The sequence below is a fragment of the Tinamus guttatus genome, unplaced genomic scaffold, assembly GCF_059628265.1.
Source record: "Tinamus guttatus ecotype Peru unplaced genomic scaffold, ASM5962826v1 Tinamus_guttatus_pri_ptg000172l, whole genome shotgun sequence".
In the NCBI taxonomy this organism is placed as follows: Eukaryota; Metazoa; Chordata; class Aves; order Tinamiformes; family Tinamidae; genus Tinamus; species Tinamus guttatus.
This window is the reverse complement of record NW_028288706.1, coordinates 4,782,919-4,798,630: the sequence shown is the minus strand read 5'-3', so window position 1 is coordinate 4,798,630 and position 15,712 is coordinate 4,782,919. Positions and strand designations below refer to the sequence as shown.

The window sequence follows — 15,712 nt, the reverse complement described above, 5'->3', positions numbered from 1 at the left end:
TACTTGATCCATCATGCTCTCGGTGCTGGAGAGTCTGTCCGTGCCGCGTGGTGAAGCCTGCGGATGTGGCCCAGGCTGTTTGCCAGGTCCCTGGTCCCAGAGGGAAATAAGCCTGGGCCAGCTCAGCCCCTGACGCTGTTCTGGAGTGTGGCCGGAGGCAACACTGCTCTGGAGGATCAACCTTCCTCCATCTCCTCCTCCTCCTGGCCACACTGTGTCCCGCTGGCAACAAGACCAGAGGTCTCCAGGACCTCAGGTTTGCTCCTCTGCCAGCTCTTGTCCCACGGGGTCATCTCTGTTCAATGCAAACCCCAGCCTTCAGCCTCTGCAATTTTATAGCCGTAAACTGCCCACTCCTGATTCCCCTCTGCACTTGCTGCTCCCCAAACAAGGTGCCCAAAGCCAGGCTGCCCACGCCAGCTTTGTACCCCATTGCAGAAATGTTAAAGTTGTGAAAGCATTAGCTAAGCCTCATTCCTCCAGTGTCTCGATCAGTCCACGGGCAGAGACACTTCCCCAGCAGCCACTATCTGTGTCACGGACATAACCCTGTCCCAGCCACACACTAGTTCCAACACAACTGAAAATACCCTGACAATAACCCAACACCCCAACCAAAAATTCACAATGTGCATTCGGCCCCGTCCTTACCGTGTTGAGGTGTGGAACGAGCAGGCTGGTGCTGAGCACAGAGCAGCTCTGCCTTCCCAGTGGCTGCTCTGGCTGTTTTATTCCCAGCCAAGGTGTCAGCAAAGCAGGATGAGCTGGACACCCCTGTGGATGTCTCAGCACAGCCTTCAGGTGCCTTCCTACATTGGGAAACCACCACCCACACCTTGGCAGGGTGGGGCCAGCATAACCACCTCTGAATATGAGTTGTAAGGAAACTTGCTCATGTGCATCCCTGGGGACATCCAGAGGAGCCGGGGGCCATGGACAAGCTGGGGGCAAGGGCAAAGCAGCGATCGTGAGACAGCTGGGGAGAACCGGCCTCCAGCACGGGGTCAAGGACATAGGGAGCATGCTGGTGTCACACACTGTTCCCCAACATGAGGACAGGCCAGCTGGCAAGGTGGTCCCAGTGGGCTGTGGCATCCTGGCCAAGCAGGAGGCTGCAGCAGTGCCAGAAGAGTCTTGAGGTTGCTGCATGTGGAGACTCTCCCAACTCGCATGGAAGGAATGAAGGAGGCAGCAAGAGCCAAAAGCAGCCACCCAAGCACCTCCTTGAGCGGGCAGAGGGATTTCAGATGCTGCAGATGCGAATGGGGGGCACTGCCACCCATAGAGCCTGCAATGCCCAGCAGCTGACCAGCCCCATAAAGGCACCAGCTGAGCAGAGCCCCAGCCTGCTCAGCCCAGGCCTTTGCACTTTGGCCCCCACGGACACATGACATGTTTGTCCTGCAAGCCACAAGGCTGATCCCGAGGCCACCACGACTGCCAGCCGGGTGGATGGAGCCTGGGCACGGCTGGCTGGGGCCACACACTGCACCAAGGCACGTGGTACAAGGCAGGCAGCAAAAGCTAATGGCCTTAATGAAGGTGATTCAGCTCTTTGGAGTTTCTCGGTAGCTGGAATAATTAGGAGGGAAATAAGGATGGAAGGAAATGGCATGTCATCCAGGTCAGGCAGATTGAGCCCTTGGTGAACTGATGAGCCTCCCCACAACCAGCCAGCTCAGACCCACAAAGCAGCTCCAGCAGTGGCTTCAAATAGCCCTGGTGGGCATCCAGAACAACCTGATGGGCTTCCAAGCCAAGGTGCTCAGACTTCCTGTGAGCAGGGCAGCAGGATGGCCTTGCACAATACCCACCTTGCACAGCACCAGATGGCCACAGCAATAACCAGGACCGGGGCCCGTTGCAGGTGAGTGCAGGAGGTGCTCAGCTGGATGTGGCCCTGGAGCCATGGCAATGGCTCCCCTTGCCAGGGCTTGTCAGGCTCATGCACGGGTAGCCGGGCTCAGTATCCTCACAGCCCGCCACAGGATGACTCCATGTATCCTCAGACGCATTTGCATATTTTTGCAGGATTGCCAAACTCTTGGTTTCCACAGTCCTTGCTGGGCACCTCACGGCCCACTTCTGCGCGGGAGAAACATTTCCCCTTCTTTCGGGAAAAGCCTTGCCCAGCAGCTGCCCAGGACATGGCAGCACCTCGAGGCCAAAGTAGGGGCTCAGGGACTTGTGTGTATTCAGTGGAGCTCATACACAGCCCCAGGATCTCTGCACCGCCACTATAATTGCAACATCCCTAGTCATCTGCCTGAGACGCCTTGCAACAAGCCTCAAACTGCAGGGTGCAGCAGCCGCCGTGCCGGGGGGCACCCAGGCCTGCCAGGACGCACTTGGTGCTCCTGGCTCGGAAGCTGAGTCAGGCTGGAGCCGTCCAGGCCCTTCCTCCATTCCGAGCATCCCTCCCTGCCAGCCAGGCCACGCACAGCCTGCGGTTTGGTGGCACACTCGTGAGATTTGTCACCCACCAGGGCTGCCGTTGTCCATCTTGGTGGGTGCTGCCCAGCCAGCAGTCAAGGCAGGCAGCTCTGGGATGTCCCCTTTGGAGCATCCCGTTGCTCTGCTACCCTGCCATGCTGAAGGTGCCAAGGATGCAGCAGGGACAGGGGACGCTTTGGCCAAGGTTGCACGTCACCAAGCATCTACCACCCCAAGCACCTGCATGCAATGGGTTTCTCAGGGTGCCACCTTGATGGAGAGGCCTGACTTTTCCTACAGAGACATGTTTAACCAGGAGCTCCTGAAAAGGAGAAAGCAGCTTAAAACCACAAGCCCCAGGCTGTGTTTAGCATTGTGGCCATGACCCCTTGCAGGTCAAGCCTGAGCAAGTCACAGCCTGCAAGGCTGCATAGCCTGAAAGCAAGTTTTTCTTTTAATGAAAGTCATCCCACAACCCTGTGACACTGGAGGACGAGCCCAAGAGAGACGCCCTGCAGCAGGTCATCGAGAAAGTGTCAAGCGTTGCCAGGTGCCCAGGACAGCGGTGGCAGGAGCACCCTGGGCACTGTGCGTGCAGCTGCAGGGTACGTCCTGGGCATGGTGGCAGCAAGCAGAGGCAGTGCCATGGGGGTATCCGCAATGTGTGTGTGCCGAGGCCGTGCCGGTGGCCGTCCACGTGGGGAAAGCATCAACGGGCTCTAAGTGTCACCTCCACTGGGAAATGGTCGCTGACAGCCAAGGCCTGAATGCAGGGGAGAAGCAGAGAGGCCTTTGCTCGACCGTGCCAGGCGGCACCATCACGGCTCCAAGAGCAACATTTTGGGGCCCGCAGTCTGTGTCCGCACAGAGGACGGCAGCTCCCTGCCAGTCCCCCACTCACATCCTTGTGCTTCAGGTGGAAAGTCTCCTGGAAGTTGTTGACGGCGGCAGAGCCGGGCTCGACGGCGCTGGTCAGCGCAGAGCCGCAGGCGACGATGCTGCCGGGGCCCGACAGGCATTAGTGCCGCGCAGTGCCCAACCCGGCCGCACGCGCCGCGGCCCCTCACCGGTCATAGGGGCAGGCGGTGAGTGTCACCGTGGTGTCGGCACTGTCCGGGATGAGCCACTCGCAGGCCTCGAGGGAGCGCAGGCGGATGCTGGGCCAGTCTGACGGCAGCACGTAGGAGCAGCCGGCGTTGAAGTCACCCAACAAGAGGATGTCCTGCGGGGTGGCACTGGGGTGGGTCCACTCGTGGGCTGCCCAGACGGCCCACGGCAAGGGCTGCTGAGCCACCACGATGCTCACCCCTGTCCTCCCCAAACGGATACCTGCTGGCACCAGCTCCGCCAGCGCAACAGCTCCATCTAAGGCCTCACTGTCCCAGGAGGAGAGCCCACAGTCCCCACCGTGCTGCAGAGCCACTTACATTGGTCGCCCATTTGCTGATAACGTCCATGTAGACATCGTAGAGGGCGTCAATCTCAGCCACCGCATTGTTGGGGTTCGCGTGCAGAGGCACCAGCACAAACTCCTGCAGCTCTGCTGGAGAGGGGCTGTGAGCCCCAAGCCACCAGCGCCCCGTACCGGGTCTGGGAAGGGAGCAGAAACTCCCCGCAGTGCCACCTTGGGCCAAAACCCAGCGGCCAGCCAAGAAAAGCTCCCCCATGAAAGGGGAAGTGTCCATTTTACATGTCCTGCCTGTCTTTGAGCCTGCCAGGGGGACCTGCTTCCCTCTATGCGAGTGCGGTTCTTGTTTTCCATTTCATTTTGAAGCCCCCACAACTTTGGGAAGAAGAGAGTGGGTGAAGGAAAGATGGGGCACATGGGAGCATGGCATTAGGAGCTGCCATGGAGAGGTGGTATATGGTGGGAGATGGCACACAGTGGGAGAAGGTATGAAATGGGAGATGGCACTACTGTACTGAGAAGGTACCAGGATCCCTGGCACTGTGGGTGAGAGAAGGGCCCACAAAATGGCCCCAGCAGAGCCCCGAGCTGGGGCTGAGTCTGATCCAGGGTTGCTCAATGTGCTCTGGAGCTGGTGGGCCAGCTTTGCCTCCAGCAGCCCCACTCAGTCCAGCACAGAGCAGGGACTTGGCTTGGTGCTGGCAGGGGCAAAGCCGCATCAAGTGCGGGAGCCAAGTCTACTCCGAGGCTGAGCACAGCTCCCAAACGCACGATGAGGCCTTGGTGCCAGCACACATCCCTGTGCCAGCTCTGCTTACGTGTGTGGGGTGAGGAGAACTTCACGATGAAGGGCTCCCTGCTGAAGACACGGGCCCTGATGTTGTCATAGTAGTAGCTTTCCAGTACGGAGACCATGGCCAACCTGGGGGAGAAGAGTGGCACCACTGCCACTGCAGCTGGGACGCCCACAGGTGCTGCCCACATGGGATCACCTTTGGAAGTTGCCAGCAGTGACAACAGCCAACACAAGGGGTGTCACATGCTGGCAGTACCCTCACCCCCTGCCAGCCCTTACCTGTAGATGAAGAGATACTGCTCCTTGTAGGTGCTCTGACCTAGGGGCTTGCTGACCAAAAAGTCGTATGGATGTGGTGACGCGCTAGGAGCGAGACACAGAGAGGTAAGGGAAGGCCCACCATGTCCTCTGGTTCCAACAGGGCTCTCTCTGGCCAAGGCCAAATGACTCAGCAAGTCAACCCCAAACATAGCTGCCATTTGAACCAAAACTGCTCTGGTGCAGGACGACATTACTGAGGCTCTGCCACAGGGCCCTATCTGCAGGTACCCACAACACACCCTCCACCAGTCCCCACCAGACTCACCTGTTGAGCTGGTCCATCAGCTTGTTTACAGCACTCAGGTCGCTATCCCGGACCTCCTGCACCAGCACAAGGTCATACTCCGACACAATCTGGGGAGACAAGCCCAAAACCAGTCACCCATAGCGAGGAGCTACTCACAAAGGCACCCATATCCGCAAGCACCTCATCTACACGTTTCTTGAACGCTGCCAGGGATCATGACTCCACCACTTCCTTGAACAGCCTGTTGCAGTACTTGACTACTCTTTCCACATAGAATTTTTTTCCTAATATCCAACCTGAAGCTTCTCTGGTACAAGCTGAGGCCATTTCCTCTTGTCCTATCAGTAGTCATTCTGGAGAAGAGATTGCCTCTCACCTCACTGCAATCTCCTTTCAGATAACTGCAGAAAATAACAAGGCCCAAGCCTCCTCTTCTCCAGACTAAATAACCCCAGTGCCCTCAGCTGCTTCTTATAAGGTGTGTGCTCCACCTGTAACCACCTTTCCCACCCATAATCCCAGTATCACCTTATTCCTAGGCTGCTCTTTGTGAGGACCCCAGACAGAGTCAAGAACTATCTGTCCTCAGCCAGGGATTATGGCTGGAGAGGGGCAGTCAAGTGGGGAGGGCAGGAATGGGTGGATGGGCAGGTGAACATGTGAATGGATGAGCACATGGATGGCTGTGAGTGGGTGGACTAGGGCCCAGATGCACAGTCGGGTGGGTGGATAGGTGGGTAGATGGCTGGGTGAATGCATGGGCCATTAGATAGGTGGGTAGATGAACCCCAGGTGGGTGCAAGGATAGGTGGATGGACAGACTGCCAGCAGAAAGCTGGTGTCCAAGTGCCCTGAGCTAGCTGCTTCCCAGAGAGCAGCCAGGACTGCCACTCTCTCCACCAGCACTCACAGCAACAATGATATCTGCGACAGTCTTGTTGGACATTTTGCTGTCACCAAACGTCCTGATGTTGAAGGCACTGATCTTCAGCGTGGCAGCCACGTGCAGCAGGAGAGCAGCAGCCAGCAGCACCAGCACAGGCTTTGCAGCCCCCATCCTGAGTACAGAGGGGCAGGAATGGTCTCAGTCTATGTGGGATGACAGGAGAATTGGCACAGGTGATAAAGGTGCCTTGGGGATTCCCACTTGCTGTACTGGTTGCACATGATGCCTTCTGCCATGTGCAGTAGCCAAAATCAGCTCCTCAGTGCTGGAAAGCTGGAATACTGTGGTGCCCTTGGGAGGCTGGGTCAGCCCAGCCTCATAGCTCTCCCTCCTCCTCCTCAGTGGAGGACCCTGGAGTGGAGGGACCGGCTCTGCTCAGGTGTGAACCCACTGTCACCCAAGGTGTGACTGGGGCAGGATTTGGTCCCAAGCAGAGCTCTGCCATGGAAGTGCTCCCTGAGGGTCACACATGAACACTGTTCCATGTTATTTCCCATGTGCTGTTTTTTTTTTTTTTTTTTTTTTTTTTTTTTTTTTTGCAGTCCCAGAATTGCAGTGCCTGGTGTGTGGCAGTGTTTGTGGGAAAGATCTGTCCCTTAACAGCTTGCAGCTGCCCAGCCTCCCCTTTCCAGCTTCCATTCGCCAAGGTGTGAACAGTCACTGATCTGCCCCCATCCCAACGCCTACACGATGGGAACAGCCGCTACGGCTGGGTCTTCCCCTGTGACTCCCCAGCAGCTCTCATCTCCTGCCTGTCCCCCCATCCCCTGGGGCAGAGACCCACAAAACCCAGCAGCTGCCATGCCCTGTGCCTGTTGGCATCCCGAGTGTCCCTCAGCACCTTCCCTGCCGGGGGCATCCTTATCTGGCCCTGATGAGGGTCCTCCTGCAGTGCCACTGGGGCGAGAGGCACAGGGGTGCCCTCCCAGCACTATCCCTGCCTCACCCAAGCTGGATTCCCACGGGAAGCCTCACGATGCAGCTCGGGTGCTTTTGCCCACGTGAAAATGCATCAAAGAAGCGTTTTTCCTGGTGCTGAGTTCCCCAGGATAATATTTCACCAAATCCTTCTCAGATTATTGGTTTTGAACACTGTCCCAGCACTGTCCCAAGCACCCGTGTCCCAGGCACCAAGCTCCCCGGGGTGTGTGGGGCCAGGACGGGGCAGAGGTTTGGGATGGGGCCGCGTCCGAGCCCGGCTGCAGCTGAACGAGCCACACGCCAACGGCCGCTCCGATACACACAGAGTGCCGCTGCCCACAAAGCGCTTGAAATATAAGAACAACCGATAGGACTGGAAAATAAAGCAGCTTTTGAAGGATGACTGAGGGAAGGGCTTGTTGCCTGCTGGCTTGTCTGTTTTTTTCCAGGTGGAGCAGCTGGTCAAATGAAAACAACCTATTTTCCCCACTAACTTGCCTATCTCCTCACTTTGATACTGTTCAAACCACACATACAAAGAAAATGCTTCACTTAATTGAATCATGATGTTGGTGCACCTACAGTGGACCTACAAGGCTCTGCTCTGGCGGGGGGGTTCTCAGTGAGAATAACTTGAGCTCCAGGGAAGGATCTTGCAGAAATGAGATCCCAGGGCTACAAGGGAAAGGGGAGAATGACCTACCTTTGGTGTCTTGACCTACCTTTGGTGTCTCAGCGTGCCTTTGGTGTCGTACCTCTGCCTCTCTGGCTGAGGAAGGCCGAGCTGCACCTGCATTTATGGGGTAGGATGAACTCCCTTTGCCAAGCTGTCACCCAGCCAACAAGCGCACAAGGCCTTGGGCTCCATATGGCCATTTTCAGCAAAAGCAAAGGTTTACTCAGTCAAAAAAAAAATAGCTCTTCCAATCAGGGCCAATAACTGGGTCTCCCACTGCCGCCTTCCAGCTATGGGCTCAATGTAAGGCCAATAATATGCCTGGATCAACAAACACACCAAGAAAGACACTCAAGGCCCTAAATGGATCCCCAAAACTACTTGAGGATAACAGCAAACTCCAAAACACCAGTGCTGTCAGTCTTCCTGCTGGGAATGTCCTTGGGTCAGCAGCTTTCACTGTGAGCTGCTGCAGATGGGAAAAGCCCCATCGCTCCTAGCCTGCTTGTTTTTTTTTTTTTTTTTTTTTTTCCGGAAAAGCATTTATTTGACTGGCACCAAACCTTACCCTTCCAGCACCTCAAATGCTTTTAATGTGATGGTTTCCAGCATCCATGCCCTGTCTGGGAGCAGAGGTGGCTCTGAGCCTGCCGCAGACCTGGCGCTGCCGCTGGGGAGGAGGATGAAGCCATGGACTTATCTGTGGACCTGTTGGCAAGTCCTCACATCACTGGGATGAGGTGCTGCTCCGGGGGGGCTGTCATTGCCATGAGCCTTTGGGGCCAGGGCTGAGGCCAGCGGCTGTCCCTGCACGGCAGGAGCAGCTCTGCGCAGGGTCATATCCAAGCAGGACACCCGGGGTACGCTGGAGTTTTCAGTCCAAAGTTAGTCAGGGCTGGGAATCAAAATGAAGATGAGTCAGGTAGGAGCATCTCCAGGCTCCAGTGACCAGGCAGCACTTGGTGCCCGTTGTGCTGTGTCAGGGTAGACATCGCCTTGCCCTGCAGCCTGTTCCCAAACACATTCTAGGAACTTGTGTTGATTAGCCAAGGAAATGCCTGCAAGGCTCCCGGCCCGCGCAGCTTCCCACACGGCTCAACTCGTCCCCTGCCCTGCGCCACCTGCCCTGATTCATGTCCCCGTGCTCCCTGGCCTTGGAACGCAGCTGCCACATTTCCCAAAAGGGCCACGTGGGTCTCCCCAGGGCACAGCCCTCGCCAGGGGGTGCGGGACGCGCGGGGAGCGTCCCTCTGCGGCTGCCCTGATGAAGGGGTACAGAGGGCTAGGGGGCTGCCGGGTCCGTGTCCCGCCCGTCGCCACCCACCCCAGGCTGCCGTGGGTGCCCCAGGGCTGCTGGCCCGGAGGTCCCCACGGATGGGGACCTGGGGTGGGGAGAGCTGCCTGCGAGCCCAATGCAGCCCCTGCCCCCGCTGCGCCCCAGAACGCGGGCAGGGCCAGACCCCGGCAGCAGCGGGGCCAACCCGCGCCCTTGCCTGGCCCGGGCTCCAGGGCCCAGGGTCGCGCCGGGCCGGGCCGGGCCGGGACACCCCCGAGCCGGTCCCGCCGCCCCAGCGGAGCGGGGCCGCCAGGGGGCGCTGCGCGCGGCGGGCGTCGCCTCGCCTCTTTTGGCCGCCGCGGGGCCCCGTAGCGGGTGCCCGCTGTGCGCCTGGGCGGCCGTTGGAGGCCGCGTCGCGCCGGGCCGGGTCGGGCCGGGCCGGAGCGCGGCGGGCAGGGCGGGCGGGAGGCCCCGCAGGGCGGGCAGGCAGCGCGGCCCGTGCTGCAGCGCCCGGCGGGCGCCATGAGCGACATTCGGCACTCGCTGCTGCGGCGCGACGCGCTGAGCGCCGCCAAGGAGGTGCTCTACCACCTCGACATCTACTTCAGCAGCCAGCTGCAGAGCGCCCCGCTGCCGCTCGTCGACAAGGGCCCCGCCGAGCTGGTCGACGAGTTCCTCTTCCAGGTGCCCAAGGAGCGCGGCGCCCCGCCCAAGGTGCGCTCAGCGGCCGGCACGGGGGAGCAGGTCACCCCCGCCGCAAAAAGGGGTGTCGGGAGCCTGGATGGGGTCTCCGAGAGGGGCGCAGGGGCTGCCCGCGGGGCTTTGCTGCTGCCCGGCTCTGTCGGGGCTCTCTGGGCGGTGCCCGGGACCACCTGGATTGCAGCGGTCAGGAGGCACCACATAGAGGTGCCCGGCTCCGGGGACAGCAGGCTGCAGGCCCGGCTTTCCCCTGCCTGCCTGCCTGGCTGTGCTCACAACAAGGTTATTTGGAGGGGGGGAAAACATTTTTTTTATTTACCTCACACTTGTTGTAGGCCATCTTTTGCAGTTTACAGACAGTGCTTGGTTGTGCAGCAAGCATTAATCTGTTATAGCAGGCTATACATATGGTATATGCAAATGCCTATAGTTTTTTTATATAACTAGGTAAATGCAGTGGTTGTTTAGGAAGCTTGTATATGTGCACAGTTCCCAAAAGAGGCACAGAGATTGTGGAGAGGTAGTAATGGGGGTTAGACGTACAGACTATGGCCTAGGCAGGGTTTTTAAGGCTTTTGGGAGTCTCTCAGCCCTCGCTTGTCTTTCACAAAAGCAATTCCTTGGTCTTCAAGAGCGCCGGGGTAATTTGCAACTTTGATTCTCTTTTCTTTCAGAGATTAAATTCGCTTCAAGAACTTCAACTGCTTGAGATAATGTGCAATTATTTCCAAGAACAAACCAAGGATTCAGTCCGGCAGATCATTTTCTCATCTCTCTTCAGTCCTCAAGGAAACAAAGCAGATGACAACAGGATGGCGTTACTGGGAAAGCTGGTTTCCATGGCAGTTGCTGTGTGCAGAGTTCCTGTTTTGGAATGTGCTGCCTTCTGGCTCCAGGTACCGCTTACAAGCAAACAGGGCAGGCCCCAGGAAGGAATGAGGGAGCGTTTCCCAACTGTTAACCGATGAACTGTGTCACCTAAGGATCAGTAACAACTGGCCGGAGTCAGCTGCTGTTTGTTTCTCTCTTGAGATTTGGGCAAATATCAGGGCCTGTTTTCCATGAATGTGGTGGAGCAGATGTAGCTTAGTAGCAGAACAAGATTTAGTTTTTACAGAGCAGAGCCCATAACTGATGTGAGTTGCACAGAATTTTTCTGTATTAAAAATGTAACTCATAGATGCAGTCATGGCTGAGTTAGTGAAAAGTCACCTTTTAGGTGAAAAAGTTGATATCAAAGATTTTATTTGTAAATTACAATTATATCTTCAACTTGAAATGTCACCATCTATTTTAATACTGTGGGGTAGTGACTTTATTCCTGAGTGGGTCTCTTATATGGTAAGAGAGAGACTGCTTATATTTTGGGAAGGTGGAAACACAAATGCTGAAACGGTAAAGTGGACGGATGATGTGGGCAGGGATGACGTTTGAACAAACCAGACTTTAATGTCAGCTCTCTAGAACTTCCTGTGATTTGGTTTACGCTGCTTTTCTTAGTATTTTTTCCTGCATGCCTACAGCGTACCCCTGCTGTCTACTGTGTGAGGCTTGCTCGGGCTTTGGTTGATGACTACTGCAACTTGGTGCCAGGGTCCATCCAAACGCTGAAACAGATATTCAGTGCCAGTCCTCGATTCTGCTGCCAGTTCATCACCTCGGTCACGGCTCTGTACGACCTCTCTTCAGGTAAAATGTTTCCAGATTACTCCCTCAAATTGGTACATCGTAATGCAACACAAATTAATTGTTGCAGGCAAATTAACTCTTGAAATTCTGAAGAGATTTGTTACCATCTAACTACTGCAAAAAGCTTCTTGGGGTGAGTGACTTGCATATCATCTGTCGCTGAAGCAAGAACAAAAATAACCTGCAGTGGATGAAGGGAGAGGCTTTAATAGAGAAGTAACCACGTAACACAAACAGCAAGGTCCTCCACAAAGGGCAAAGGGTCCTTATTGACTGAGAAGCTCTAAATGTGAAAGCTGGTCTACCTGGCCTGGGAAGTTTAACTTCTTCCTGCTGAGTGCTAGCTACCCAGCAGATAGGGTCAGAACTGCCTGTCCATCTAGCTCTTCCCCAGATATAGTGAAAAACATAAAGTTTTAATGTTTGCAAGCTGGAACAGGATTCCTGTTGTACAGGAGTAAGAAATGTAACCGACTGGTTGTGCAGACCTCCTGTGTACCCTTTCACTGTGTCCGTGACCAGATATTGATATGACCTGCCTCCGGGTGTTGCTGCCCAAAGAGTGTGTGTGTATGTGCAAAATAATATTGACTTAGCTTTACTCGCTGAGGGAGAGGACAATCACACAGTAAATGCCAACTTCCTGCCTCACTCAAAAAGGCAAATACTGTTTGTGAAGATAAAGGAAGTGTTTTGCACAGCCTCCTCCAGATAAACAACTTGGCATTAGTAGGAGAGAAGTCCAGGTTTCGACTTTCTTCTTTCTGTCTTTAAGTCTTTGATTAAGCTTGTAGCACACTTTTTTTTTTTCAATATTTTATATTTACATGAATATACATTTACATTTAAAAAAAAAAAAAAAAGGTGCTGATCCAGGATTGGATAATTCTGTGGTGCAAATGACCTTTTTTCCTATAAGTCATTTTCATCAGCTGGTCAAGGTACAAAAGAACTGACTAGATCAGTTCATTGCTCTGTCCTTTGCTGACTTGTATGTGATTCACTAGGAAGATAGTGCACCGAGTCTTGGTCATCCAGCACTGTAACAGAATGACACACGATTACTGTGAAGTAAATATTTTTGTTGAGACTTAATCAAGCTGCAGTTCATGAGCAACTTTTGCTTCTTACTTGAAACTTTATATAATCTTAGAATGTTTTGCTGGTCATGCTAAGTTTTTCCGCAAGATAGGCTTATTTATCTAAGTCATAAAGAAAATTAGTTCAATGATTGGGGTGAGGAGGTGGAGGTGCCAGCAAGTTTTACCTGTTTTCTTTCCCGTCATACTTTCTCTGGCATGGAATAAATTGAGACCAAGTTTAGAGGAAGAGTGAGCAGGTGATGGATCGAGAGGAAGGAAATGACAAATGAAGCTTTTTGCTGAAAGGGGTTAAATGTTGAAATGTGGTAGAGCCTTCAGAAGATGAAGCTGATAATATGTTGTCTCTCTCTGTGCAAAAGAGCAACTACTGTTGGTGTCTTGCAAATAAAACACCAGAGTTAGGGAGGCTCTGAAATTCAGTTGTGCCAGTGCAGAAGGTGTACGGGTAAGGGATTCATGACCAAACCACTGTCCTGTGCTGGAGCGAAGGGCTGTTTGCTTATCAATATCTTTCTTATTTCTAGATGACCTCATCCCTCCTTCAGACCTGCTCGAGCTGATTGTTTCCTGGATCTTTGAAGACCCCCGCTTGATCCTCATAACCTTTCTAAACACTCCTATTGCAGCCAACCTGCCCATCGGGTTCTTAGAGCTTACCCCACTCACCGGACTGATCCGCTGGTGCGTGAAGGCCCCCTTGGCTTATAAAAGGAAGAAGAAAGCCTCTCTCTCAAATGGACACCCCCCCAGCAAAATTGCTAAAGACTCGGCTGCAGGAGATGACAAGGACTGCCATCAGCTGTACTCAAAACTACATTTAAGTGTCCTGCAGGTTCTCATGATGCTTCAGGGGCACTTAACAGAGAAGAACCTTTACGGACGCCTGGGGCTTGTGCCCTTTGACCACGTGGTTCCACTTGTTGAGGAAATTAACAGGCTATCTGATGAACTCAATCCTCTCAATGCGTCCAAAGAGATTGAACTGGCCCTAGACAGGCTGGCTCAGGCTCTGCAAGTGGCCATGGCATCAGGAGCACTGCTGTGCACTAGAGGTGAGTAGCTGAGCAGGGCTGGCATGGGGCCCGGCATGGGGTTCTTTTCATCCGGTGCGTGGGTGGATGTCTTGAAAGGGAGCTTTGGGGTGAGGGGAGTAAAGATTGGTGTGTTGATAGCAGAAGTGCTAGTTTGCTGCTATGGGGAAACAGTGTTAGAGTGAACTGCAGGAAATGCTTCAGGAAACAGATCTGGATGGGGAGTAAGAAAGGACAGATCATCAATGCAATGCATCATAAAAAATCTGTTGGCTTGCAGAGCTGGGGAAGAATTGACCCTCTTCCTTGTAGTATTTGGAAGGGATTTATATCTGAGTTTCTGACATGGTAACACATTTGATCTCCTTGGGGCCTCTATATGAATGAGAACATTGTGTTTCATATCAACACGAAGAGAGAAAGATGTTGCCTGCTTTGATCCCTCGATTCTGAGGGATTAGATCATGAACTGCAGGTCCTGAATTAAGTGTCTTAACAGTCCAGGACCTCTGTGGTCTCATCTCCTGCCTGCAGAGAGCTGCGTCTGCCTAAGCAGGTGCCTGGGGCTTCTGCTCTGGCTGAATCTGCTCTGTTAAATGTGTCAAATCTCAATGTCTTTTTTTCTTCTTTCATTCAGGAACTCTGAAGTAAGAATAGGCAGAAAACTTTTTAAAACTATGCTGTTTTCTAGCTATTCACTTGGTACATTTTGAGTGTTTGCTCCTACTATAGAAGTGGAAAGTAGTTTGATATAAGCAGTGGCTTAAATATGAGTTAATTGTATTTTGGATTTATCTACAAAAAAGAAAAAAGTAGGTTTATCTGCAAAAGTAAGTAGGAGCTTGGTCTCGAGCTATTGTAGCTGCAGCGAGAGTGTGCACTCTGCAGTCACTGTGTTCAACCTGCTGCAAATTCTGTACGACCTTTGGTCTGCCTTGAAATGAAGTGCTTTTCCACTATGGCTGTATAGGTTAAATACAAAGCATATAATAAGTAAAGTGCAAAAAGCCGAGGAAATAATTGGCAAGACAGAGACGCGTGCTGTCTCCTACCAAAGCTACTCCCCGGAGAATGGGTTTTTGGACTTTCCTAGAAAGGGAAAGAGAGGAAAATTGTTACAACAGCAAAGATAAAGCAGAATTTTATCTTCTGTTGTCTTTCAGATGATTTGAGAACTGTATGCTCCAGGCTACCACATAACAAGTAAGTGACTCTTCTATAAGCTATATTTGTTTCAATGCGTATTTAAAGACACCTACTTGAGGCTGTCAAGATAAAATCCATAAGAAAGTGTGTGTTTACATATGGAAGTTGGCTTTTAGTTGCAGAGAGTGTAATTGAGTCACTGTCCTGTGGTTGTGAACTCTGTCTACGAATTGTGTGAAGAATCGGTGCCGTGTGGGCTAGGGAGAGCCACTACAAAAGCCTTCATGAAGTAACGCTTATGACTCTCTGAATCTCTTTTCACAGCCTGCTCCAGCTGGTGATTTCAGGCCCAGTACAACAACCAACCCACGGCGCTTTGCCGCCAGGATTTTATCCACATATCCATACTCCTCCTCTGGGCTATCCCGCACATGCAGCACACCCTGCGCTACCTGCACACCCAGCTCACCCGGCTCACCCAGCGCTCCCAGCTCACCCTGTACAAACATTTATACCAGGAATGACATTCCCTTACAGACCTATTCGCTAAAAAATAAACTGCAAAATGTAACCAGCTTCCCCTAGTTTGAGGCAGCCTTGCAGAGGAAACCAAATGTTTTGGGAACCACGTTTTTCTCCTTCACTTTAAACCTGAGCAATGCCTGCATTGAAGGATCAGCCCTTCGGGAGTAGCGACGACACGGACGAGTAGGCTGCACTTGCCTTGAATGTGCAATGCAAATACGAAGGCAGATCGTGTAGATGAAAGGAGGGATGTGGAAATAGACAAACAAAAACTGAAAACCTCTGGAATGTGTGGAATTTTTTTAAACCCACTTTGTTTCATTTAATCAGCCAAGATTGTTATACTTCTTGAACGTGTGTTTCTTTTCTTCGGTAGCCCATGTCTGTTTACTTCAAGGTGAGACCAGGTAATCTGGCTGTCTGTGTAGGAGGGCCAGAAGGAAAGCCATAAGATTTTCAAGCTAGTTCACTCCAGCCTATTAATTTCTTTGTAAA

General features: G+C 53.3%; 2 protein-coding genes across 2 annotated transcripts; one reads left to right on the top strand and one right to left on the bottom strand.

The window, feature by feature from the left end:
- Positions 1–3,142: 3,142 nt before the first annotated feature.
- On the bottom strand, positions 3,143–6,262 carry LOC104569033 (deoxyribonuclease-1). The gene is made up of 8 exons (XM_010215985.2): positions 6,116–6,262; positions 5,224–5,312; positions 4,917–5,000; positions 4,660–4,763; positions 3,861–3,973; positions 3,501–3,655; positions 3,335–3,431; positions 3,143–3,196 (listed from the first exon to the last, which is right to left on the bottom strand). The coding sequence occupies exons 1-8, from the start codon at positions 6,260–6,262 to the stop codon at positions 3,143–3,145; spliced, it is 843 nt and encodes a 280-aa protein (XP_010214287.2).
- A 3,257-nt stretch (positions 6,263–9,519) lies between these two features.
- INTS15 (integrator complex subunit 15) lies at positions 9,520–15,266 on the top strand. Its single transcript, XM_010215995.2, has 6 exons — positions 9,520–9,738; positions 10,398–10,619; positions 11,247–11,412; positions 13,040–13,567; positions 14,710–14,749; positions 15,017–15,266. The coding sequence occupies exons 1-6, from the start codon at positions 9,547–9,549 to the stop codon at positions 15,240–15,242; spliced, it is 1,374 nt and encodes a 457-aa protein (XP_010214297.2). The 5' UTR covers positions 9,520–9,546; the 3' UTR covers positions 15,243–15,266.
- Positions 15,267–15,712: the final 446 nt, after the last annotated feature.

Bases quoted from the DNA above. Each gene is read 5' to 3' on its own strand.
- LOC104569033 (XM_010215985.2), bottom strand. From the start codon at position 6,262: ATGGGGGCTGCAAAGCCTGTGCTGGTGCTGCTGGCTGCTGCTCTCCTG. The intron at 3,432-3,500 runs GTGAGGGGCCGC...GGGCCCCGGCAG, and splicing joins ACCGCCTGCCCCTATGACCG to CATCGTCGCCTGCGGCTCTG. The intron at 3,197-3,334 runs GTGAGTGGGGGA...CCCTGCATTCAG, and splicing joins TCCACCTGAAGCACAAGGAT to GCCTTGGCTGTCAGCGACCA.
- INTS15 (XM_010215995.2), top strand. From the start codon at position 9,547: ATGAGCGACATTCGGCACTCGCTGCTGCGGCGCGACGCGCTGAGCGCC. The intron at 9,739-10,397 runs GTGCGCTCAGCG...CTTTTCTTTCAG, and splicing joins AGCGCGGCGCCCCGCCCAAG to AGATTAAATTCGCTTCAAGA. The intron at 10,620-11,246 runs GTACCGCTTACA...GCATGCCTACAG, and splicing joins GTGCTGCCTTCTGGCTCCAG to CGTACCCCTGCTGTCTACTG.